Below are 24,410 nucleotides of genomic sequence, written 5' to 3'. Positions count from 1 at the left end.
AGTACACCATGTTGTGTGTGAAGGAAGTAATTGCAGTGAATCAGGCTATACATATAGATGGTGGGAGAGAGAGAATATTTTAACATTTTGAACAAACAACTACAACAGACAGATCTCTAACCATCCAAGTAAAGAAAATGTCATTTGTCACAGAGCAGCATCTCAGCACCATGTATCCTTGAAGACATAATAATTTATAAAAATGAAAATCAATGACAATTCTTGATTTAACTTATTTTTCCTGCAGATGTAAACTGCAAATTTGGCCTGACCAATGATGAAATTAATGAATTGACCTTTTGATTTCTGTCTCTGATTGAGGAGAGCCCACATGTAAAGCAGTGTTTGAGTGCCTCAGTTTTATAAGAGTTCCATGCCTATCTTTCGGCATTCCTCAACAGTGCCAAGAGATGATAGATAGATAGATACTTTATTGATCCCCAGGGGAAATTCAAGATAGAACAATCACGTATGAATCACGTTCATATGCGAGGCCGATTTAACATGTTCTTGATCAGTAATATCACCGATCGTCAAACTACATTCCTCTACACTTTGCACAGTGTTGCACTCAACTCTAACAGCATGACGCCTAGTCAGCTTTTCATAATCCATTGTCCCTGCAACAGTCATGTTTCCAGCAGATTCTGCTTGCTGACTCCACAGAGAAACAGTTTACAATGTACACGGCAAACTTAAAGCAATCTACAGACCTACAGAGCTAAATTTACTGCTCAAAAATGATCAATCCAAAAACATAAGACAAACAACAAGACTACAATAAAACACGCAAAAGGAGTTTTAGCCCAGGCCAGAAAACCACTTCACTCACACTCGCATTGCATTCACTCAGACCCTCATTCCACACATGCGCTCAGAGAGAGAGAAAGAGAGAGCGAGGATGATTCATAATAATGTCATTTATGGTTGCAGAGAGGAAGGGGTAATTGTGTTACATCATCAAATTACCCACTGATTGGACGTAAAGATGAGCTCTCTTGGTAGTTCTTGCTTCTCGGCAGTGCTCGCCTCTATTAGGCCGATTATGCCGCGCTTCACTCTCTACATCTGCTCCGGGCCCGTCGTCATGGCGTTGCCATGGCAACATCCTCATTAGGCTGGGGAGGGGTAGGGGGAAATATGTGGTGCCATGCAGATTGATTGATTGATTGTGCTTTGATGAGACTCAGCGTACCCATGCATGAGTGAGATGGAGAGGACGAAGAGGAACTAGAACATGAAGTAGAACTAGAACATGAAGTAGACAGATGTACCATCAGGGTTTTGATGAAACTTCACTAGTGCACACACACACACACTACACACACACACACACTACACAAGACTTTATTTGCATAAGGTCCCACCTTTGAAGGTTTTAGAATATCTTATTAGCATAGATTTTAAGAAACATATTTGTTTCTCTAACACACAATGCTCTGGCCATTAAATAGCCTTAATTGCGGAAATGGCCTTAAATGAAACAAACAAACAAACTTTATTTGCATTACTTTTCTTTCATCGTTTTTACCTCTCAACTCTTATCATTCAAATCTTCCCCCTTATTTTAGTCGACTTGTCCACCGACACCAGAAGCTGCTGCTCACAGGCCCTTTGATTCAGCTCCACTTGCAAAAGTACAAGTGCAGGGCTGCATAGACAAGCCCATAGCTGGAGCCCGATACTCTCTGACAGTGTGTCTCAATGGTTCTCCCGAGCGTTTAACAAGCTTGATTCGCGTGCACTGAGCCAACTCTACCTCGTGCCCACTGGATGAATAGTAAGCATGGCTCGGGGCTACTTGTTTTAACTCCGCCATCCGCTGCTATTTGAGGCTTTGGAGCACACTGTCAAAATCCACAAAAATCAGACCTAGAACTCCTGTGAGATTTACTCCCACCCCCAGATTTCTTGCTTAAATAAATATATTGATTCTTCAAAGAGGATGTCAGGGTGGACTCGCATAGGCATACACCAAAAAGGAGAGTTGGTGCTGTGTAACCCTAGCTCCATGCTTTAATGAGGCTCTTTTTAATTAGGCCTGATTAATCATGCTGGAGGACAATAGGGATCGGTCCAGCCAAGGGCATCGGTCGACAGATCCATCAGTTGTGGCATGCTGGGTGTCAGTGCCCCTGGTTACTCCGTACTGACCGTGTTTGATTCCCCTGCAGTAGGCAAACAGTTGATGAGCTCTTTGTGTTCTCTCTCTTTCTCTATGTCTCTCTCTCTTTCTCTCTCTCTCTTTCTCTATGTCTATCTCTCTCTTTCTTTCTCTCTCTCTCTGTCTCTGCAGGGCACCAGGGGTCTGCCCACCAGCGAGTCCTCCCCTTCGGCTGGCTTCCTGAGCTCTGCGCAGAAGCCAGAGGCCGTGGTGCACGCTATGAAGGTACATGCACCAGGAGTGTCCAAAAAATAACATGCATTCAAATCATCCACTTGAGTCCATCCTACAACGTTTTTGAGTTTGTTAATTTTTAAAAAGCATTTTGGTTCTTAAAACCACGTGGAATAACTTAATGTATGTATCATTGTGTGTAGGTTGTTTTGTAAAGCAAGTGAACTGTCCCATACGATCTCTAATTCCAACTGCATGGCCCTCCAGGTCCTTGAGGTTCATGAAAATCTGGACAAGCAGCTTCCTGAGGACTACGAGGAGGACCTCAGCGAGAAGGAAAAAGCTATCGTGCGGGAGATGTGCAACGTAAGTCAACACAACACAACACAAGACTACACAACACAACACAAGACAAGACAACACAAGACAACACAAGACTACACAACACAAGACAACACGCAGCCCACTGTCCCCATTTCACTCTCTCCCTCTCCTCTGTTTCTCTTTTTTGATGTCCTTTTCCTCTCTCTCTCTCTCTCTCTCTCTGTGTGTCTGTGCATGTTGTTGTTTGGCGCAGCACAGACAGTGATTCTCTGTGGCTAGCTTGCTCTCTCAGTGGCACTCTAATTGGGGAGCCTTAATAAGACACTCGCATCTCAGCTGTCAGAGCAATTAAAGGAGAGCAGTGGGAGAGAGAGAGAGAGAGACTCTCACTCACTTTTTCCTAGCCTTCCCCTCACCTCCCTCTATCCTTGCTACTCTCTCTCTACTCCTCTGCCCGGCCCTGCCGTCCTCAGTGCTGTAATGATGACTGCTGATGAGAGACAGGGGCAGGGCTGTGAGGGGCCCCACTGTGTGGTATGCAGCAGGATTGTTGGGGGGGCTCCTGTGTACTACTGGGGAACCGTAACCCCGTCTCACCTGTAGTTCTCCACAGTGGATGGAGTCAGGAGGAGAGATAGGACAGGGGAGTAGGGAGGGAGGCTGGTTAGAGGAAGCCACATGAGGACACAGAGTGCTTTTGCACTTTTTGCCTTTTTGAAACATCCCTTTCTTCCTTTGTTTCACATTTCCGATTGATGTATTGAAGATACAGAATGTAACTCTCTCTCTGTCTCCCTGTGTGTATGTGTGTGTGTGTGTGTGTGTGTCTGTATCTGTGTGTCTGTCTGTCCAGGTGGTATGGCGCAAGCTGGGTGATGCTGCCGGATCAAAGCCGTCCATCCGACAACACCTCTCTGGGAATCAGTTCAAAGGGCCGCTGTAGCTGCCTCACCCGCTCTCTCTCTCCCCCGCTGTCTCTGTGGCACCCAGGGGAACATGCTCACCCTGAATCACCTACCCATAAACCACTGCAGCGTTGGGACACAGCAGCAGCGCACCCCAAAGTGCTCCCCATGTAGACAACAGAACACTGTCCTCAACCATCTCTCCTAGTCGCTTTTATAAACACACACACACACACAACGAACTTCCTGCATAAAACTTGCCACGCAGCTCCCACTTCCATTCTGCCCCGCAAGCCTGCTCATGGGGCGTTTAATGACAGGCAGCTTGTTCCACCAACACACGAATCTCTGGCTCTTTCTCGATGTTTACTTAGTATTTCAATAAGTGATGAACAGACACCTCCCTTGTGTGTGTTACGTGCTGAACACCTTTCTCCACAGAGGGGACAGCTGCAGGCGAGCGTCGACTTCACCCTCAACAACACAAACGTTTTTCTGCACTTCTGTAGTTTTTGACTCAGCTACACTTATGGGTGTTTGCCACTAGTGAACCCACACGTGAAAAAACAACCTCCAGGTGTGTGTGTGTGTGCGTGTGTGGGTGACCAGTGCCCTCTTCCTCCCTCCAGACCGAAGTGTACTGTCGATAGAAATACTTCTCAGTATGTGTAAAATAATGTACAATTAAAGCAAACTTAGCACTACTTTTGTCGTCATCTTTGTCTTGTTGTGCTTTTTGTTTCTATTTCTTTTAGTAGCCTTGTGCAGGCTACAATTTGTGTTTAAAAAATGCGCCGAACATTACAGAAGTGTGTTTTTTTATTCAATACACTTCAATGTCATTTTTTCTTCCTTTTGCTGGAAAATAGGTTGTGCAGCTTTTCAGTCTGAAAATACATGGACATTTTCCTCATTGGTTTGCCCATACTGGTAAAGTCAACAGAATTTGTACTGTTTGTCGTACAATTTGTGAAAATGAAAATTACAGTAGTGTGCTGTGCATGCTTGACAATCATTTTCTCAGGTTTGGGATTTGAAATAAAAAAAAGACTGCTTTAAACATGCTTGCATGGGAAGGGGGGAAGCTGTTTCAACCTCTGGGTCGCCCACCTTTAGAACCACGGTTCCCCACTTGGTTGAGAAACTGCTTGACAAACTATACTGTGCAGATCTTTTACATTCACTTGACCGCACTGGCCATCCACTCATTGTGATTACTGTGATATTGGAGGACTGTGGAGATCCCTTATATCTATCTCTTTTGTCTGGCGTTGTCACCAAAACCACTCCAGGGGACTCAAGGGGTGTTTAGACGTAATGGCTGACTTTGAACCCTTGGTAGCAAGTGTGAGAACTATGGAAGATGCATTTCAGCAGTTTCATTGCATGTTTGTGGCAGAAGAGCTTTTAAGTTGGAATGTGAGAAAGAAGTCTTCCCTTGGTGGTATATCTGATGTCCTCTTTTTCTCTCTCCCTAGTCAATGTTGACGTCTTCAACTAAGCAACTCAGTGTATATTAAAACAAATAGGTTATTTATTGGTGTTTGCTAGTATGGAGAGTGAGCGTTAAAGCAATGGCTGAAAAGTATCTCATGTTTAATGTGCAGGGTTCCTACACATTTTCCATTTCAAAATTCCATACTTTTTCCATACTCAAATTTTCAAACTTCTCGGTAGATTTTTCTGACCATATTCTAGACATCTATCTTGATGTGGACTGACAGTTAAGCTACACAATACTTAGTTCCTACTCAATAGGAATGGTTCGTTATGACCTGAGAGAAGTGATTAGTACTGTAGATGCAATAGTCTGGAAACACAAATATTTCTCCATACCCTTGTTTCTTTTTTCCATACTTATCCAGACCTGGAAATTACTAAAGTCAAATTCCATACTTTTCCAGGTTTTCCATACTGCGTAGGAACCCTGAATGTGGTTGATTTGAAACCAGCAGAAAGCCTTTTATTGTCACTGGAAAATATCTTCATGGCTAGTTTGAGTGGCAGAGCCCTTGTTAAAAGGTACTTTGTCACTTATATTACTGTTCCAAATAAGAACATGACTGACTATGCCCTAATAAGGTTGGTCTTTGTTGTTCTTTCATGCAAATGCATTTTCAAAAACTATAATCTAAGTGTGGATTACAAAAAGTGTCCTTTTTAGGAATTGAATTGAATATAAAGCCATGATTTGATTTTTGAAATTGTTTTCTTGATGTGGCATTTGGAAAGTCCCACCTCTCTTTTGCATGGGTTTTGATTTGGGAACCTGTTTTATGATTATGTTGTATTTTACTCTGTAACATGAGACAATATCAAAACTGGATCCTAGAGTCTACAGTGTTAAAGCCAATCCTATAGTTGCTAGCATGACAAATGTAACATTTTGGTTTTATTTTCTATTTTATTTTTTTTAAAAGCCAAACTTGAGTTGTATATTGGATGTTTTTAGATGAAAGATTAAGGAGAAATTGTACTATATGGAATAGCCCACTTTTAGATGATTTTAAATATTAAAGAAAGATGTTCCTTTCAAAATGTCTCTCTCATTTACTATGCATGTTTTTGGGGGTGAAAAAGCTTTCAGGTAAAGAAATGTGCACCCACTGCAGGTGTTCTTGTTCCTCTCCACTTTCCTTGGTCCCTTCAAAGCATCATCACAAATCTGAAAATGGATGAACAGATTTTTAAAAAAACCAAATGAAGTGAATATATGCTGGTATATTCCACTAGCGAAGTTACTATAGATGCCCATGCAAATTCCATCCCATATGACTAAAGATGCCCATGCAAATTCCATCCCATATGACTAATTGCATAACGGCAGAACACGAAGCCCTTACTGTTTACTATATTAGAAGGCAACCCCACGTGTTTTCACTTTTCTGCATACGTGCCCTACGTGTTTGTGGCCTTGTGGAGAACAAGCTAAGCTGCTTGTTGCGTCTGGAAACGCCTGAACTTTCCCACACCTTTCCAATGAGATTACCTGGCTGTGGCCCGGCAGACACAACAACAGCGGCACATAAGAGAAACAGGTAAACACCAAAACAACTATCACACCACAAACCAGACATAACAAAAGGAGGAAAACAAAAAATCGTCATTTTTAATTATCCCAAGTGCCACAGAAATCACATAAGCAGGACATCCTGTGTGCAGGGGAGGATCAGAGGGGTTCTGCAGGCTGCCTACCTATGCCATTACATCCTATTCCTAAGGCACGTATGGAAAATACCACTAGCTAATAAAAAGGATGACTCGTCTGATTTTCAGAGATCATATTTACAAAAGAGACGGAGAAAAAAAAGTACATGCCTCAGTGTTTTACAGTGTTTCAACTGTTAATGAAAATGTGAGACGACCAAAAGGACTTCCGAATACATACAGTACATACAGTACATCTGCGCTTCCGTACCCTGGACGCATGAGCAAGAACAGAGAAGCAAAGAGATGGTGAAATATTTAGGGGGGAAAGGGGTGATATGGTACTTAATGAAGCACGTACATAAAAGTTCTAAGGTAGCAAACTAAGATCAGAAAAGGTAAAGCATTTTACACATGGAGCCAACATACTTCCAATAGATTTTTTTTTTCTCCACACGTTTCTAAAACATGGAATGACAATAAAGCGTCAATGGACATGACGGCAACGTTCCATGGTCAAAACAAAAAAAGAAAGAAAGAAAGACGGTCATCCATGACGCTCTATGGTGTGTTCTGACCCGGAGCAGGCTTGCCGTGTGTGTGTGTGTGTGTGTGTGTGTGTGTGTGTGTGTGTGTGAGTGTGTGCGATCCCAGTGTTCACTGTTGGGCTTGGTTCTAGAAAGTTCACTTTTGCCCTGTTGTGTGGTTAAAGTTCATGTTTGTGGTCTGTTGATCCTGTGCAACTGTCTTTGAACAAAACAGTATTTCCACTGGTGGGTGCAGGCTGGTTGCTCGACTGGTGGCCAACCTCACCTGCTCCCTTTGAGCTGCTCAGCTCTCTTCTCTTCTCTTCTATCCTCTTCCCCCTTCATCTCATCTCATCCATGCCCCACGAGTCATCCCGGGCACCGGGGGCATGCCAGGGGGCGGCAGAGGCACCTGGGACTGGGGCACCGGCGGGGGTGGGTACCCAGTCGGAGGAAGGCCCATGCCTGGCGGGGGCCCCGCATGACTGGGCGGCATCCGGGGTGGCGGCGGAGGGTAGCTGTGGTTGTACCCGGGCGGGGGGTAGGCAGGGGAGGGCGGGGGCAAGTTAGGCGGAGGGTAGGATGTAGGTGGTGGTGGCCCCGGTGGGGGCTGATTGGGGGGTGGGTAGGCGTGCGGGTGGTAGGGCATGGGCGGTGCGTAGTTAGGGGGCATGGGGGCGTACGAGGGCCCCTCGGTTTTCATCATGGACTGCAGGCTCTGGAAGCCCTCGCCCGACATGTAAGAGCTGGAGGTGGACATGCCCATGATGTAGGTGTTGGAGGGGGGTGGGGGCGGGGGGCGGTGCGGCAGGGGCGGAGGAGCCACGTGGGGGGGGGGAGGCGGCCCTTTGGGCAGGTCCGCGCAGTCGCTCGAGGCCGCCGGCTCGGCCTCCACTGGGGGCGCTGGGGCTGCAGGTGGGGCCTTACGCTCTGCAAACACACACACACAATCACACACACACACACAAACCACACACACACACACACACACACAAACACAAACACACAGAATGCAAGAGATTAATTACAGCATGTGGTCTTTCTGCTGAGTGCATTTACATGCAGTGTTACCCATACATTGACTTAATTTTGGCGGCCCACCACAATATCAACATTGACCACCACACAATGATTTTCCGGGTTGTACTAAATTGTGCTTAAATCTGGTTAGCATCATAACCACGATGTGCTAATTTGTTAAAAACTGTTGCATTCAAGTTAATTCTGCAAACCAACCACCACAAATGGAATTCAGTTCTCTGGGAAACACTTACATGGAAGATGTCAGTTTGTTACAATTGAGAATTTCATTGCTGCTCATGCTGTTCAGGTTGAATAGTGATCTTTCACAACAGTCTGGTTAGGTTTGTTATGACTGCTTGTCTGCTCTGTACAATACAAATACACCACAGAAAAGACCACAAAGGCCATTTTTGTAGTATAGTCCATGAATAAACTGAAATAAAATAACTAACTTATTTTTTCAAAATCTGTGCACAAATTCAAATTCAGATCTGTAGCATGTATGTCTCCCATTGTATGCACGCCAAGTCCTTAGCTTTCAGAGCTTCTTATTTACAGTAGCTCACAAAATTATTGTGTTGCATTCATTTTAGCTCTAAATACCACTGTTCTACTGTAACTTTAAGATCACATGTAGAGACACTTTGACTTTCCAACAATACAGGCAGCACCCTGCAGCCTTTACAATAATTATTAAGATACTACAAGTCACCCTCAAAATAGGAGAACCCTGTCGTGTTGCTACCATAGCTTGTGTAAGCTCACAGGTGATGTTGACTATAGACAGGATTAGTTTTAAATTTAGCCTCAAAAGAGTGTCTGAATACACAAGGCTGGGCTAACAATCATCTGAGAAAATCCACCCCTCACGTGGAAACACACTTCTGTTAAAATGACAAGCATGCTACTAGTCTGACGCCATTGGCAAGTACTGATTGCTCACGCATAGAAACTTGATATGGAAGGTCTACCGACAACTACTACTTTTTTATTACATTCATTACACTGTGAGTCAGAGCAGTGAAACTCACCAGCAAGCACACGGCCACGCCCTGGTTTGCTTTCTCACATAAGTGATAAGTTGTCCAGCCAGGCACCGGCAGGTTCAATCATCATGGCTACTACATTAATCAGATTGCTGACAGCTAGTCACTAGATTGGGCCTATTCTGCAGTTATGAAAGATCCTTCATGGCAACGGCTCCTCAGATGCTGGATACCTATCCACCCTTGGAAGATGTAACATCTTCAGAAAACCGAGGTTATGTTCATAACCATACATTCTCTTTCGGTCGAGTTCACTAGAGGTTAATCAATGGGAACACATATACCACAGCTCTCATTGTGACAGTGCCCTCGTAATTCAGATTGTGAGGACGCACTAGAAAATTAGCCTCATCTGGCCTCTAGGGGGTGCTGCAATAAGTAGGGAATGCAATAAGTAGGGAATGAATTTTTGCAAATACCTATTGATTTGTTTGTATTGAAAATAAAATTCTACATCCTGGTTATATCTTGGGAGGTCCCAAAGATGACACATGGTTAGCATCAGAGCAACGGCAGTCATAATGGATTTCATCAAAAAGTTCACAGGCGGCAGGCCACAACAATTTGGCACAGCCATGGCCTACTGGTTAGTGCTTCGGACTTGTAACCGGAAGGGTTGCCGGTTCGAACCCCGACCAGTAGGCACAGCTGAAGTGCTCTTGAGCAAGGCACCTAACCCCTCACTGCTCCCTGAGTGCCGCTGTTGTTGCAGGCAGCTCACTACGTCGGGATTAGTGTGTGCTTCACCTCACTGTGTGCCGAGTGTGTTTCACTAATTCACGGATTGGGATAAATGCAGAAACCAAATTTCCCTCACGGGATCAAATGAGTATATATACTTATACTTATACTAGATGATCTTCAGACCAAGCCTCACTAAAGTTACTTATTGTCATTTTGATTTATGCAGGCGTTCACTCAAAATAACCCAATCAAACTTGATGGCTTAGCCGCCAAACAGAATGTGAGGGCAGCCAATAGGCCTTCAGGCGACACCGAAGCGTAAAGGAGGGGTAGCCGCTCTGCATCTGGTAGCCACAGGTGCCAGCATAGGACTGCGTCCCAGATTGTGGCCCTGAGGCATCGCAGACCATTTTGTTGCCCGAATCAAGAGGCCCAGCACCATCCACAGTTCGGTGAGCTCAGAGAAGGTCACTGTGGTGTCCGAGCGACGGAGGATCTCTGGCAGAGACCCGGAGGAGCATTGCGTTGTTCAGCGCCCGGCACGACTGGATGACTGGAACTGGAGGAGGATTTGCTCCATCGCAGCACAGTGCAGACAGAAGAGCAGAGAGCAGCCCGGACTTGTCCAGTGCCCCGGCATGCCACACAGCAATCATGCCCATCCATTGCAGTGATAGCGTGCCCGCATGACGGAGGGCAGTGACGGAACTCTTCTGCCATAATCAGAGTCTTCATATTCTGAATATTATGCCACTTTGATACAGGCTTTTTCATTGAGCCATGGAAGCTTGACGGGTGAATCTTGCTGGTGAGGCTCGTGAAAGGGACTTGCAGCGCAGCATTCTGTGAGCTTGATCTCTCTGGCAGATTGGATGATGTTTCTTCTCGGTTTCAGATGCTCACTATCGCTAAAAAGAGGACTAGTTTATTGCAGAGCGCCCTTATCTAGTGTTGATCCTGATCAAGGTCCTATAGGGATGGTTCCTGCACACAGGCTGTGAGGGTTTTTTCCTGGGTGAAAATTAGGCTGAGGCAGTGATGAACTGGGGGGTGGGTGTGGAAATAACATACACAACCAGTGACAGTGTTGACAATATGACAAAACACTTGCTCTTATTGGGGATATTATTGGTGCATTTATTTCTTTCCCATGTGCGTACTGGATGTCCATGAGGATTTGCATGCTCCCTGCGTAGCCCCCTAAAGTGAGGAGCTGCAGTCTGTATTTACTGGACTGTCACAACAGGTGGGAGAATTCGAACCAGATTTTTATACTATGTTAGCCTACCACGTTTCACGGTTAAGGTGTCTACTTCACAGAGAACTTTTACTGAAAGTTACCTGCTTGTTGTTTTTAGGCTACACTCGCCTTGACTCGTCTTTCACACTTTGAACCTCTGAACGCGCTCAGATTCTTTCCACTTGTGGCTGTGAACTAGACCTGGGCAATTCTCTATGCAGGAAAAACCCTGGTTCTGCTCAATTCTGTGGTGGAAAAACTCCTATAATACAGTCTGCGGATAGATGAAACACATGATTTTCCCAGAGCATAAAACGTCCTATTCTTAGAAACAGGGTGCACCTGCAGAAACACTTTTACTGCAGATATGTCTGTACTATTTCAGTGATACACCTGCATGAAAGAATGCATATTTCCTTTGAATGTGGCATTGCTGTGCAAAAATTAGAGAGCCCATTTGTAAAAACAAAATAAAAGAGGTCCACCTCCCAAAAACCTGACCTTAACTTAAATAGAAAACAGCCTGGTTCAAGTTCAGAAACAAGCCTATATAAGACAAACTGCTTTGCCTGTAAAACATCCAAGAAGAGAGCATTTTCCATATATTAATATTATTTCTAAAACATAATTTGATTAAATGTAGACCTACATTTATAGGTTTTCTTTCTCACTTCTAAAGTTGTCAATGGTACCTGATATTCAAGTTTGTCAACTCACTCAACTGTTTCAGCCTCATCATAAGCCACTTGCTGTGACAGGCGCCCTCTACTGGCTGAATAGATTATTTTTGAAACCCATTAAGTGTGTCTGGAGGAGTAGAACCCACAGATCTATCCCTCACCCCTAGTAAGACATGTTTTTAGTGCAATGCAGTTACTTCTATTCTGGAAGTTGCAGAGGTTGGCAAGAGAATCTAAGCTAGGGCAAGAACAAACTCTAGCCACTTCAACACAATCAAACCACCAAAACAGATAAAAGGACTGTCTGAGCAGCATTTGGCTAACATCCAATGGAATTGAATAGAAGAGAATGGCACTCAACCAGATAAGGCATGAGTGAAAAACTGAATAATGTGAGCACAACAACGACTGATCCAATGAAATACAGGTGAGGAGCAGTGGACCAGCCTGATGCTCTAGATCCATTTCCAATGTCAGGGGTTCCAAAGCTGCTAAAATAGGTACTCACCAGGTGGGGGCTGAGTGGTCGGCAGGGGCGGCATGGGACTCTCAAGACGTGGAATTTTGCTGCCAACTTGCTCTGCAGGTTTAAAAGATGACATATTACACACCATTAGCGACTTCAGCTTCTTGTTAATAAACACACCCACATTGTAGAAAAAGGAGCAAAGTAATAGATTATCATTATGACAATCAGAGTTAAGCGGATGAAACATAACTCTACATTTTCCAATCAGAGTTATGCGGATGAAACATAACTCTACATTTCCCAATCACCCCATGAGTTAAGCACCCATCAACAGGCTCAGGGAATTGACCAAATGTATTAGCTTGTTGATGATGTCTCTTAATTTCCTACAACTACCGGTAAACAAAGATATGAAAGAAAGATATAACTGAGGTGTTGCCAGAGCAAAACCCAGAGAGCCTAAGAGAGTACCAGCTTTAAATCCTTCACATTAAATGCCAAGCCCCTTGCAAAAAACCTTGGTGTTCTCCTGGAGCCAGATTTGAACCTAGAATCACATATCTGCTCCGTCATTAAATATGCCTTTTATCACCTCCAAAACATTGCAAAAGTACAGCAACTTCTTTCACATGCAGATGCAGAAAAGTGCTTTTAGCATCAGCAGGCTCTTCTTTCTGGTCTACCAAGAAAACTATTAATAGGCTTCAGATCATACAAAATGCTGCAGCATGGTTTTAAACAAGACCAGCGAGAGCTCACATAACACCTGTCGTCCCTTTACAACACTTTCAGTACATCCATTTATACTTCAGACATGCCTTTCTAGCCTAGCTTTGCGCTGATCTTTTATACTTCAGACATGCCTTTCTAGCCTAGCTTTGCGCTGATCTTTTATTTTCTGTTATCCATTTCATCCATTTAAAACTTCATTTTTTATTATTCTATCTATGTTGTCCATTTGCCATGTCTTGATCGTTCACTCTCAAAATAATTTTCAGAAATTTTGTTCTTGTTTTTGGCTCTCATGATGTCTTGATGTCTGTTGATGCTTAAGTGTTCAGCACTTTGCAGCGCAATTTTGCACAAAAGGTGCACTATAAATAAAGATTGCTTGATAGATGATTTTGTGATAGCACATAATCAGTGGTTAAAGGGGTAAAAAGTGTTCACCTGCAGTTTTTGATTCTTCTTTAGGGGATATCTGTGAAAAGACAAAGTGGACATCGTTATGACTAACTGATTGAAGAAGTCTGCAACATCCATCGATCATACTGCCATGTAATATGTAATATCCTGGCAAATAAATTTGTCATTTTGCAACAAAAAAAAAAGAGGGAGGGGGAAAGAGAGTGAAAGAGAAAGAGAATAACGAGCACAAAAATACTAACAGAAGGTTTGGTGTGCCATAAGAGAGACAGGCGGCCCTAATGAAAACAACACGCAAAGGCAGGCAACGAGCAACGCATCTTGTGCATGAAGTGCATCATGTGGTGTGTAGTAGTATGGAGGAGCTGCTCATTTTGCTCATGGAATTAAATTTGCAAAATAGCTCTGCACTTCGCCCCTTTAAATTAGGGCTCTCAGAGACATGAGAGAAAGAGAGTATGAGAGAGTATGAGAGAGAAAGAGAGTATGAGAGAGAAAGAGAGTATGAGAGAGAAAGAGAGTATGAGAGAGTATGAGAGAGTATGAGAGAGTATGAGAGTATAAGAGTATGAGAGAGTATGAGAGAGTATGAGAGTATAAGAGTATGAGAGAGTATGAGAGAGAAAGAGAGTATGAGAGAGAAAGAGAGTATGAGAGAGTATGAGAGAGTATGAGAGAGTACGAGAGAGTACGAGAGAGTATGAGAGAGTATGAGAGAGAAGGAGAGTATGAGAGAGAAGGAGAGTATGAGAGAGAAGGAGAGTATGAGAGAGAAAGAGAGTATGAGAGAGAAAGAGAGTATGAGAGAGTATGAGAGAGTATGAGAGAGTATGAGAGAGTATGAGAGAGAAGGAGAGTATGAGAGAGAAAGAGAGTATGAGAGAGAAAGAGAGTATGAGAGAGTATGAGAGAGTATGAGAGAGAAGGAGAGTATGAAAGAGAAAAAGAGTATGAGAGAGTATGAGAGAGTATGAGAGAGAAGGAGAGTATGAGAGAGAAAAAGAGTATGAGAGAGACTAGATGGATGAGACACACAGCGGCAGGCTGTGGGAGAGCGGAGGGCAGCAGGCGGTACTGTACCGTATTCACGTGTGGCCGTTTGAGCTGGCGCGGCGGGCTGGCCTGGGGAGAGGCCTTCTTGGGCGGGGGTGGCGCGGGTGGGAGGGTGGGTGGCGCTTGGATAGGTGGGGCGCCCGGGGACGGTGCGGAGGCCTTCCCCTTCTCCGGGTCTGGGGGCTGCTGGGGGATGGGCTGCTTGCCCTGTGAGTACAGATCCAGGATCTGGTGGCAGATATCTGGTGGAGAAGGGAGAAGGGAATCACAGGTGATCTACAAGAAATAATTCAGGACACCAGTGTTAGGCCAGACAGTGTTCAGCCAGAGAACTAGGGCTGCAGCAATCGATTCTTTTTGGAATCGAGTATTCTATCAATTATTTCATTGATTAATCGAGTAATCGAATTTTTATTAATATGCACAACAAATGTCATGCTGTAAACTAGCCCTACTCACTTCAAAGTAAATTAATATATTTGTTTTATGTAGATTTGTGCATCTGCAGCATTTACCATTACTACCAAATAACTTATAATAAGTATCTCTGAGGTAGGCCTATTTGGTGAGATAACCTAACACCGGGAGTGTGTGTGTGTGCGCACGGGCGAGAGGGGGAGAGACAGAGAGACGAGATGAGTGTGTGATATGATTGGTGTATTGCACACTTGCAATTTAACATGAATTAATTTACTACTTGGTTCCACAACTTAACATATTGACTCACAACATTAGACTACAGCCACTACAAATACTGTACATTCTAGCTACATTAAATCATAACATCAATGTTCACGATGCCTTGTATCTGCTACGCTTGGTGAGCTGGTGTTAACAACTGGATGCTTTCAGCTCACACCGTGTCCGAATAGGATCCAAGTAAGTGTCTTGTATGTCTGTCTATACTGAACCCGTTATATGCCCTTCTATTGCAACATATTTCTTATTCAAAACAGCAGAGCAACCCAAAACGTTGTACATTCTTCGCCTTTTACGCACGGTTTCTTAGCTCTCATTCTTGTCTTAACAACTTCATTCTGAAAATGGTGTGCACGTCAGTAATAACAGTCCGTGTGAAACAATGGTCCCTGAGCTGAGCAGGCCATATAACCCAAGTGATAGGTTTTAAACGAAGCCTCGAGGCAGAGAATTTGACTCATTTGACGTAATAGAATTATTCGAGTTACTCAAGTAATCGTTTCAGCCCCACAGAGAACTCTTCTTCAGTGTGCCATCATTACTGAAATCAAATCTCTATACCTTGTCAGTTTGTTTTCATGTAGATGTCATTTGTAGATGTAAACAAAGCACAAAAAAATTGTTGCGAAGCTTTCAAATCCGTGTCAGTTATGTTACTATGTTGCTATGCTCTGAACATCTGTCAGATCGCTCATTTGTAACTCTGTTGCATAACAGCTCATTTAAACTTTGGCGAATTAATATACAAGCATAATGCGGCAAACAAAGTCACGAAAAGCAATGTGACACACGTAGCGAGACTTGCGCCCGGATATATATCCGTCCGTCACAATTAGCATTTTCTCAAAAATGCACTCTAGTTAAAAATAAGACTTCTGGACATGTCAAACTCCACATGAACAACTCCATCCAACCAAGACCAACAAACAGACTGATGGTGCACACTGACCCAGCTGTTGGGTTCTGCTAAATGTTTGTTGCCGTAAGTTTGGCGCAGTGTGTGAGCGAGCGAGCGCCTTTAGTAAAAATGTTCTCCCTGCCACAGCTATAGACCCTTTCAACAATAAAAACAAAAACAATGCTTGAACGTTCTATTTGGGCCCCAATCTACTTCCTCTGCATTAAGATATAATATATGGAATGTTAAAAAGGAAGCCTTGTGGGGCCAACTATGATGCTGATAATGGAACTCTCTTGAAAGGGTCTATACCTTCCAACAGCTCCACAGGCACGTCCTGGACAAACTGCTCCCACCAGCGCCGAGAGGACTGCTTGGACGTCCACTCCTGGATGTCAAACTTGCACAGGCGGCCTGCCAGATACATGACGGCTACCGCAATGATCTCCGGTTCCCACTGGAGGGACAGCATGGTGCACAGGCTGGAGGATCGGGAGAAGGGGGGGGTGGCAACAGAGCCAGGTTACAAAAGCAACAAAGTACAAACTTTATATGTGAGCTAACTAGCTGCCTAGACTGTCCACACCATGATGCTGTGAAGTTGTGTGCATGGTAGCTAATGTTAGCTTCTTATAGGAAAGTACATTTGAAATGAAGTCTCTAATTTGTCTATTCTAGTTTTCCAAAACATTAAGCTTAATTTCAACATAATTTTGGCATTTTCTTGTTAATTTGAACTCCTGAGAAATAGCTCTCCTCTTGTCTCAGCCCAAGTCAAGTTTAAATTTGATTTTGTCTTCTCAATCTTACTCTCATTACTCCTTATTTCTCCTAAGGGGAGATCTCAATAAGGGCTCGTTTATCTCTAGAAAGGATATCTACCATGTTATATCTACCATGTTGGTTAACATTAACTTTTTATCTACCAATTAGAAGTTGGTAGATAAACATTCATCATCCACAACCATTGTATACGTGAGAACAAGTGGGTACAAGACAGTCATCTCACCTATCATTTACAAATGTCCACGCCATCTGAACCAACTTCTGTACTTTATTTTTGTCTCCTAATAAAGAAAGAAAAGCAAGTGAGTTATAACTACACAGTGGTCTTGTTATTAGCAAATGAACAAGTTCAGTGTCATAAATCACACAAGCACAACACTGGTCATACCTTTAAGTTGTTTGGCATAGCGAAGGAGAAACTGGTAGGGATGCTCCACTTGCAAGTCAAACTTAATTGTCTGCAGCAATATCCTCTCCAACACCATCACTTCTTCCTGTTAGTGAAACAGCAGTTAAAAATCATAGAAATATCTCACACAAAACATGCTTAGGTTAAGTTTTTTGCATATGCGTATGTCCTTATACTACCACTAGAAGAGCACAAATCAATATAGTCCCGAAGTGTGACGTAGCGTTTCCATGACGGCAGAATCACTGGATCTAAACAAACTTTCGAAGTGGCATAAATAGCACTGAATGTAGACATGTGGCATCATTTCTAGCTAATAAAAATAAATATATCCATTTAAACGTGTTTTACCTGCTAGGCAGGAGCTTAGCCACATAACACGGATTCCCTGGCAGGTGTAATAGAAAGAAACAAAATTCCAGTGGATATTTCACGTCTTCTCAAAGACTGGCGGCTGTTAAGAGCAACGTTTTTTGCCAAAAAAATAAAGTCAAAACACATCCGTGAATTTAAGGATTTTAACCGCATGCTGTGAAGTTACATGCAGGTCTCTTTTACGGAGGAAACCCATGCTAAAATAAAACTCTGCAGTCATGAATTTGATCGTGTTGGTATGAATATATGTTGTAGTATGTGATTCCTACAGTGTAAAAAAAATATACTAACGTCTTAGAAACGTTGTAAAATTATTGAAATAGATTAAGAAAGCCACCGCTATGGTGATTTCTAATGGTAGATTGATTTGTTTAGATCCAGTGAAATTGCTGCCTTGGCAACGCTACGTCATGGCTTCGGTACGCTATTGAAATTCACTGTTCACCTTTGGATCATCTCCGAACTGAGCAAACTGCACGTCATTGAGCAGACTGCGAGCCGTTTTGATGATGTCTTTGCACTTCTTTGGGGTCTCCTCCACCTTACCGGCTAAGAAGAGGCAACAAGCACCGGTCACCTACAGAGATCCAAGAAAAAGGTTTTGTTATTACTCATCAATACATTTGAGAGTAATATGCTTGTGTGGAAGCATTTAGAACATCACTTACATATCTGGGAAACTGCTTGAAAGAGTGAAACATGTAGAAGCGATGGAAGTATATGATGCCTGTTGCCAGGGTATCATAGTGTCTGGCAAGATGTTAAGGACTAAAACACATTTCTGACATTTCCATGGATCATTAAAATAGCTAGTTTTACTAAGAGATATTTGCACAAATAGCATGATAAAGAGAAATGCTAAAGCATAAGCTACGCTCCCATTTAAAACAAGGCTAAAACACTGCTGAGAAAAGCCAAACAGCTCAAAAAATTAACTAAACACATTTTACAACATGACAGGATACAAGCCAAGCCGAGTGCCCACGTCGAAAATAAACCTAGCCCCTTCTCTCCGATACCGGGCCTCTGTGGCCGGGTCGAGGCCCTCTGACTGGGACGGGGTGTGGGCCAGGTCCTTTTTGTCCCAGTACCAGCATGGCTTTATGTGGTCCAGGCTTGCAAAACTCCCAAGAGAAGAGTTCTCTTTGTTGTCCTTCATTTGGTGACAAGCAGTCACCGTGGGCGACTCAGGATGACAGAGATTCTGTGAAAGTAGAGTCTGCGGAGGGGAAAAAACACAAAAAATGTGTATAATTTAACATTCAATAAAGACAAAAGACAAAGATGATATGCAACTGTTAAGGCCTACACAATGTAAATTATTTTTGTGTTGTTTTTTTGCAACACTCCTAATGAAGGGAAGTGTTGCTGACAAACGTCTCATGCAAATAATTACAGCAACACCTAGTCAAAACAAAATAATAAGGGCCAATCAAAACACATCTGGCAGTGGTTTCCTGGCACCAGGCTTGGAATTTCACCATTCTGGGGGCAAGGCCACTTGGCCTTCAGTTGGGCATATTTGGTGGGGGGCACAAAGGCCACATGTCAGGGCACCAAGGCCAAAGTTAACTATACAGTAGTAGGCTATAAAAATGATCAAAGTTGTATTTAGCCTATTCACTGCAGTAGACCTGCATCACTGTATGAAACATTACAAAAACATGAAACATGACATATTACATAGAACTGTAAATCATCTGATCATCTAATATTTGCAGATATCTAAGCTATATATAACATTTATTTTATATTTGGCCTGTTATGAAATCATGTATTGAACAATTTAAGCACAGTTCAGCTTTAAGAAACTCAAATAGCCTAGATGCATGCTTAGCATTTTGTGATCATTAAGGCTACTTTCACAAACTCTTAGTCAGCTGTCCTATGATTTACCAATACAGGCGATATTTGTAACATTTATTTTGTATTTGGCCCGTTATGAAATCATGTGGAACGATTTAAACACACTGTAAAACGTAAAGCCCAAATTTGGAGACATCCATGCATGTCGAAATTTACTGCAAATTCAAAACTGGATTACTCTGGAACGGCTAACTGTACAGGGGACTGCTTTACACTTTTGTGTTCGGTAAGGTCTGCTGTTTATTCTGATATATGGTTTGTCATGTGTTAAAAGAGGGGTTCGTGAAGTATTCCACCGAGATGAATGGGTAGGGAGATCATGGGACGCAAAACCTTCAGTAGAATGTATGATTAAATTGAATTATATTATTTACTTTTCTCGCGAACCGTTCAACACAGCAATTATCGGCTAACATCGTTTAAAAGCTGAGAAAAAGCTCTTTTTTACGTGATACTTGTGATGTCTGTGTGATGAATAGGCTACTTCGCGAGTAGTTCAACTGAGAAGAATGGGTGAATTTGGACGCACTTTCTTGCGCTGTCACTTTCTCCACTGTGTAAAAGACTAAATTAATTTGCGCTGTGAATGCTAAGATTATTTTGACAGGCCACAGGCTAAATAAAAATCGCTATTAGTAGGACGCAAAGCAGAATATTGAAAGAACGGGGCACCAAGGCCACCATGGCCTGTAAACCTCTGATTTTCAAAGGGGCCTCACGGCCAATGCAAGGGGCTACGACGGCCATGGCCGTCGTGGCCGCCGTGAAATTCCTACCCTGCCTGGCACTATTCGATTTTCTTCTTAAAAGTTTTTAGACTACCATGTTTAAAAATGCGATATTAAGTAGCCCTAGATGTAGGCTTACAGTTCACATGTTCCACCAAAGTGGATACTGTTTACGTAAATTCAAATCTCTACCTGCGCCTATTGAAATGATGAGCTCGAAGATGCTGTGCATAACTTACCAGTGACAGAAAAACACTATGCCTGAGAAGACATTTTCTGCCCCCGCCACAAAAGCCTATCTCGCAATATTTTCCAAAGTGAGACTATTTTTTGCCGGTTGGGGAGAAGGGGGTCGTGAGACTTGGCCTGTGTTTGTTGAGGGGTTGCAAGACAAAAACGTTAAGAGCAACTAAAGCTAAGGTACTTATTACCCTGACACTAAACAACCTAACAATCACTATTGACTATTAGCAAGAAACCGCTATGGGTCATAGACCACTTTATTACGACAGAGCAACAAATCATTTTCAATTTTCAATTCAAGTGCAATTGCCCAACCCAAGGAGACAAACTTTACTAGAAGTTAACTTGATGATTTCAAAAAACTATTGTCAGATTGCAAACGAACCTCTCTCTGTCTAAGCTTAATCATCCTGCAGTATTACAAAGCTGTAGGTTACAATATCTATGGGAAACGAATATATGATTACGATAAAAAGCCGTTACATTCATGACATAACCTTCGTGAGCTAACTAAATTGCTGCCTAGACAGCACACACCAAGTTGTGAGATTAGCATGGTAGCTAACATTAGCTATCTACCATGTTGATTAACGTTAACTTATTATCAATATGAAGTCAAATGTCATCTGGACTAAACATACGTCTTTCCCCCAACGAACATCAACAAACAACAAATGTGAAAGTACACCGCATCTTAGGATATCCATGACGGCATATATATATATATATATGCTAATATAGCTAATACCTGGCTAGCTACCCGGCTGGCTAGCGAAGCTGCGGAGGAAAATTACAGTCTAACGAGCCATTACTAAGCTTATCTAAAATGAGATGAACACGGACCAAAACAATAATGTATTAAAGTACTCACGTCAAAGAATTCTGGATTTACAGGATAGTTATGACTGCTTTCAAAACTATTCTAATCTTGATATCAGAGTGAATCATCTATTCATCCACATCGGTCCCCGTCGAAACAAGGAGGCCGCCATGTTACATTTACGTCACTACAGACAGACGTCCTGCGTGGGAGCACATTTCAGTGACCATTTCAAGTAGACCATTTATCATAAGCCCACAGCAGAGGGCGACATATTACCATACAATAAGGGGTGAAACGTTAATGCCAAGTTTTCAACTGCGTTTGTGTGTGTGTGTGTGTGTGTGTGTGTGTGTGTGTGTCACAAAGTTTTCATAATTTCCTAGCCTAGCAATTGAGACCAATCTCCATGCATTTGCATGGCCATTTAAAATGAATATTGCAAAAGCATTCTCTTCCCTATAGGGCCTCTAAGGCATATGTTAACATTGAGCATTGAAAATAAGGGAGGTTTCCCAGGTTTCTCACCCAAAATACTGGAAAATGTCAACATTCGTCCCCCAACGTTGGAAGGGTGCAGTATTCGTTCGTTTTGCAATTGCAAGTTTGTGCATTGGTCAGCTAATAATGTAGCCAACAAAGTAGTGTTGGCTACATTACTACAGTACATTACTACATCACTACAGTAAACTTTGTACAGCCCTAAAAAGGCTAAAGTTCTATCATCTTTGCCCCCGTGTCCTGTCATTCTCTCCTGCGCAAACAAAATGTGTGCGTTCCAAGTACCCTAGACCCAAGTGCGTAATTCTGCTTCATAAAGTCGAACAAATTGCATTTGGCTATTTTAGAGAAAAAATATAAATAGCCTGTCATGCAGTTTATGGACTGCAGTGCAGAGTTGGGAAGTTATGGTAGGCCAATTTGGAGTGAATATACAAACAGGGGAAATTATTTCTCTACTCGTAACTGAGTAGCCTGATGGTAGACCGCTGGTACGCAGGGGCGGACCTGGACACTTTGAGGCCCAAGGCAAAAGATCCCGAGGCCCCCCCCCCCCAAACACACACACACACACACTAAAACCCTAAAACTAAAACACACTTTTTTCTGTAATAATGGGACGCCGAGGCATACTTAAATACAACAAATATTATTTATTGCCATAGATCAGTGTTTTTCAACCACTGTGCCGGGGCACACTAGTGTGCCGTGAGAGATCATCAGGTGTGCCGCAGAAAATTACCTAAATGTCACTCACTGGTCCAGAAACGCAACTGTTGCATCAAAGAATTTATAACCACATGCTGTCATTGATTGTATGATTGGACTATTTGTGGTATGCAGGCATTGTACAATGGGGGCCCCATATCCAGTACTCACAGAATCATCACATATCCAGTTCATAACAACAATTAAATTAGATATAGTCACCTACAAATGAAACAGAGGGCGCTTGTTTTATTGAGCAGGTCTTGCATAAGCCATAATAAGGCCATATCTGTGTATTATTTGAAATTTTAGGCTATGGTATGTTTATTTTTTCTTCACACAGGATGTTAGTGTGCCGTGGGACATTTTAAGTATTAAAAGTGTGCCGTGGCACAAAAAAGGTTGAAAAACACTGCCATAGATGACAATCAAAAAACATTAGTGAAAACCTTTGAAAGTATTACAATTATGAATGGTCTGTGTGTGTGTGTGTGTGTGTGTGTGTGTGTGAGAGAGAGAGAGAGAGAGAGAGATGAGAGAGAGTAGGCTAGGGGTTTGAGGTCTCTGTGTGTGGATATAGCCTACTCTTTGTAGCTATGTATGAGAGTCTGTCTGTGTAGGCTATGTGTAAAAGAGAGAGTGAGAGTGAGTCTGTGCGTGCGAACTGAGGTGTTCGATCTTGCAAAAAGCCGACATCCAAAACAATAAACAGCGTCTGCACTAACCGAATAAACTAGCCATTTCTGTTTATTTTTTCTCCATTTTTCATGGTCATGTAATAATGTTCAACCGTGAATCTTCTGGGTGGTTTATCTGCATTTTTGGGGAATTCAAAGTTCTTAATTTGCACAGGGCCTTTTTTTTCCCAACGATTTCAACTCGCTCTGCATTTCTAAGGCTACGGTGTCTGGCCATAACGCAGGGTTGTACTGTAACTGTAGCCTAGTGCTAAGTATTGTGTTAGGGCTACTCACATACTGGTTTCGTTTGCACCCAAAGCTTCTGCTACTGAAATGGTGTCCGTAGCATCACCAACAGCACCAGTGCGGACTTCGGCAGTGACAGTGATCCCTCATGACCGTTTCACTTAGATCAACATCATGATCATCATCATCATCAGTAGAAGAATAGCCTATAGTAGTACAAGAGCTATCCAAAATAGCCTACTTTCTTCCGTGGAAAAATTCTTCGACTGGAAGAAGTTGGTTAATTTAGGCAATTTCTTTCTAAATTCTTCCTCCTCGCTTTTTCTTTTTCTTTTATCACTTCCACTCTGGAAACGTTTCATGGCTGCTGTCAATCGCTCAACTCCACTCAAGACCTCGTTCAAAGCTAGTTGCTGCTATGGTGACAGAAAGCGGACCTGCAGTCATTTGATTTTATGATGAGTTTATCAGCAATCAAAATATTTTTTCAATCTTTATTATGGATTAGAATATATTGTTTGGATGCGGTGATCATTTATATATAAAAAAAAAAAAAAACGAAATACGATACGGGGATGACGAGGCCCCCTGGTGGCCGAGGCCCCAGACAATTGCCTGACCATGCCTAATGGCAGGTCCGCCCCTGCTGGTACGCACAGTACGGCCATATAGGCCTACACTATGCAGGCGCCACTGAATCGTGCTCTCACGACAACCATGCTGTTAGGCTATCTGTTAACATCACTATAAGGTCGCCTTCAAGCAAGCAAAACGATGCTTTGAAAACATCTGTTACACTGGAAGGGCAAATGGGTAACAACAGAACAAAAGTACAGAGACTGTCCGATGGTAGGGCCAATGTTATGAGA

General features: G+C 42.8%; 2 protein-coding genes across 9 annotated transcripts in view; one reads left to right on the top strand and one right to left on the bottom strand.

The window, feature by feature from the left end:
• ccdc85cb (coiled-coil domain containing 85C, b) overlaps positions 1-4,271 on the top strand; it is a 36,939-nt gene extending 32,668 nt beyond the window's left edge. For all 8 annotated transcript variants that reach the window (XM_076272745.1, XM_076272744.1, XM_076272742.1 and 5 more), the window contains 3 exons: positions 2,297-2,389; positions 2,606-2,704; positions 3,516-4,271. In XM_076272745.1, the coding sequence (XP_076128860.1) occupies positions 2,297-2,389; positions 2,606-2,704; positions 3,516-3,605 (282 nt within the window). In that variant the 3' untranslated portion in view covers positions 3,606-4,271. The remainder of the gene's footprint in view (positions 1-2,296; positions 2,390-2,605; positions 2,705-3,515) is intronic.
• Positions 4,272-6,655: 2,384 nt separating this feature from the next.
• Positions 6,656-20,665, bottom strand: ccnk (cyclin K). The gene is made up of 11 exons (XM_076272622.1): positions 20,583-20,665; positions 18,715-18,968; positions 18,418-18,499; positions 18,195-18,326; positions 17,354-17,459; positions 17,189-17,246; positions 16,492-16,661; positions 14,619-14,824; positions 13,554-13,584; positions 12,423-12,494; positions 6,656-8,171 (listed from the first exon to the last, which is right to left on the bottom strand). Exons 2-11 carry the CDS (start codon positions 18,906-18,908, stop codon positions 7,588-7,590), a joined length of 1,635 nt encoding a protein of 544 aa, XP_076128737.1. The 5' UTR covers positions 18,909-18,968; positions 20,583-20,665; the 3' UTR covers positions 6,656-7,587.
• Between the last annotated feature and the right edge of the window lie 3,745 nt (positions 20,666-24,410).

This window comes from Alosa pseudoharengus, unplaced genomic scaffold, assembly GCF_046254945.1.
Source record: "Alosa pseudoharengus isolate Yale_2024_CS ecotype anadromous, Long Island Sound unplaced genomic scaffold, YU_APseudo_1.1 YU_APseudo_1.1_scf_7, whole genome shotgun sequence".
In the NCBI taxonomy this organism is placed as follows: Eukaryota; Metazoa; Chordata; class Actinopteri; order Clupeiformes; family Clupeidae; genus Alosa; species Alosa pseudoharengus.
This window is presented reverse-complemented; position numbering and strand designations above follow the sequence as displayed.

What these genes read in the sequence shown, in the direction of transcription:
- ccnk (XM_076272622.1), bottom strand. Translation starts at nt 18,908, where the DNA reads ATGAAGGACAACAAAGAGAACTCTTCTCTTGGGAGTTTTGCAAGCCTG. An exon ending in TCAAGCAGTTTCCCAGATAT is followed by an intron (nt 18,327 to 18,417) that starts GTAAGTGATGTT and finishes GGATCTCTGTAG; the next exon opens with GTGACCGGTGCTTGTTGCCT. An exon ending in AGTTCGGAGATGATCCAAAG is followed by an intron (nt 17,460 to 18,194) that starts GTGAACAGTGAA and finishes TTTCACTAACAG; the next exon opens with GAAGAAGTGATGGTGTTGGA.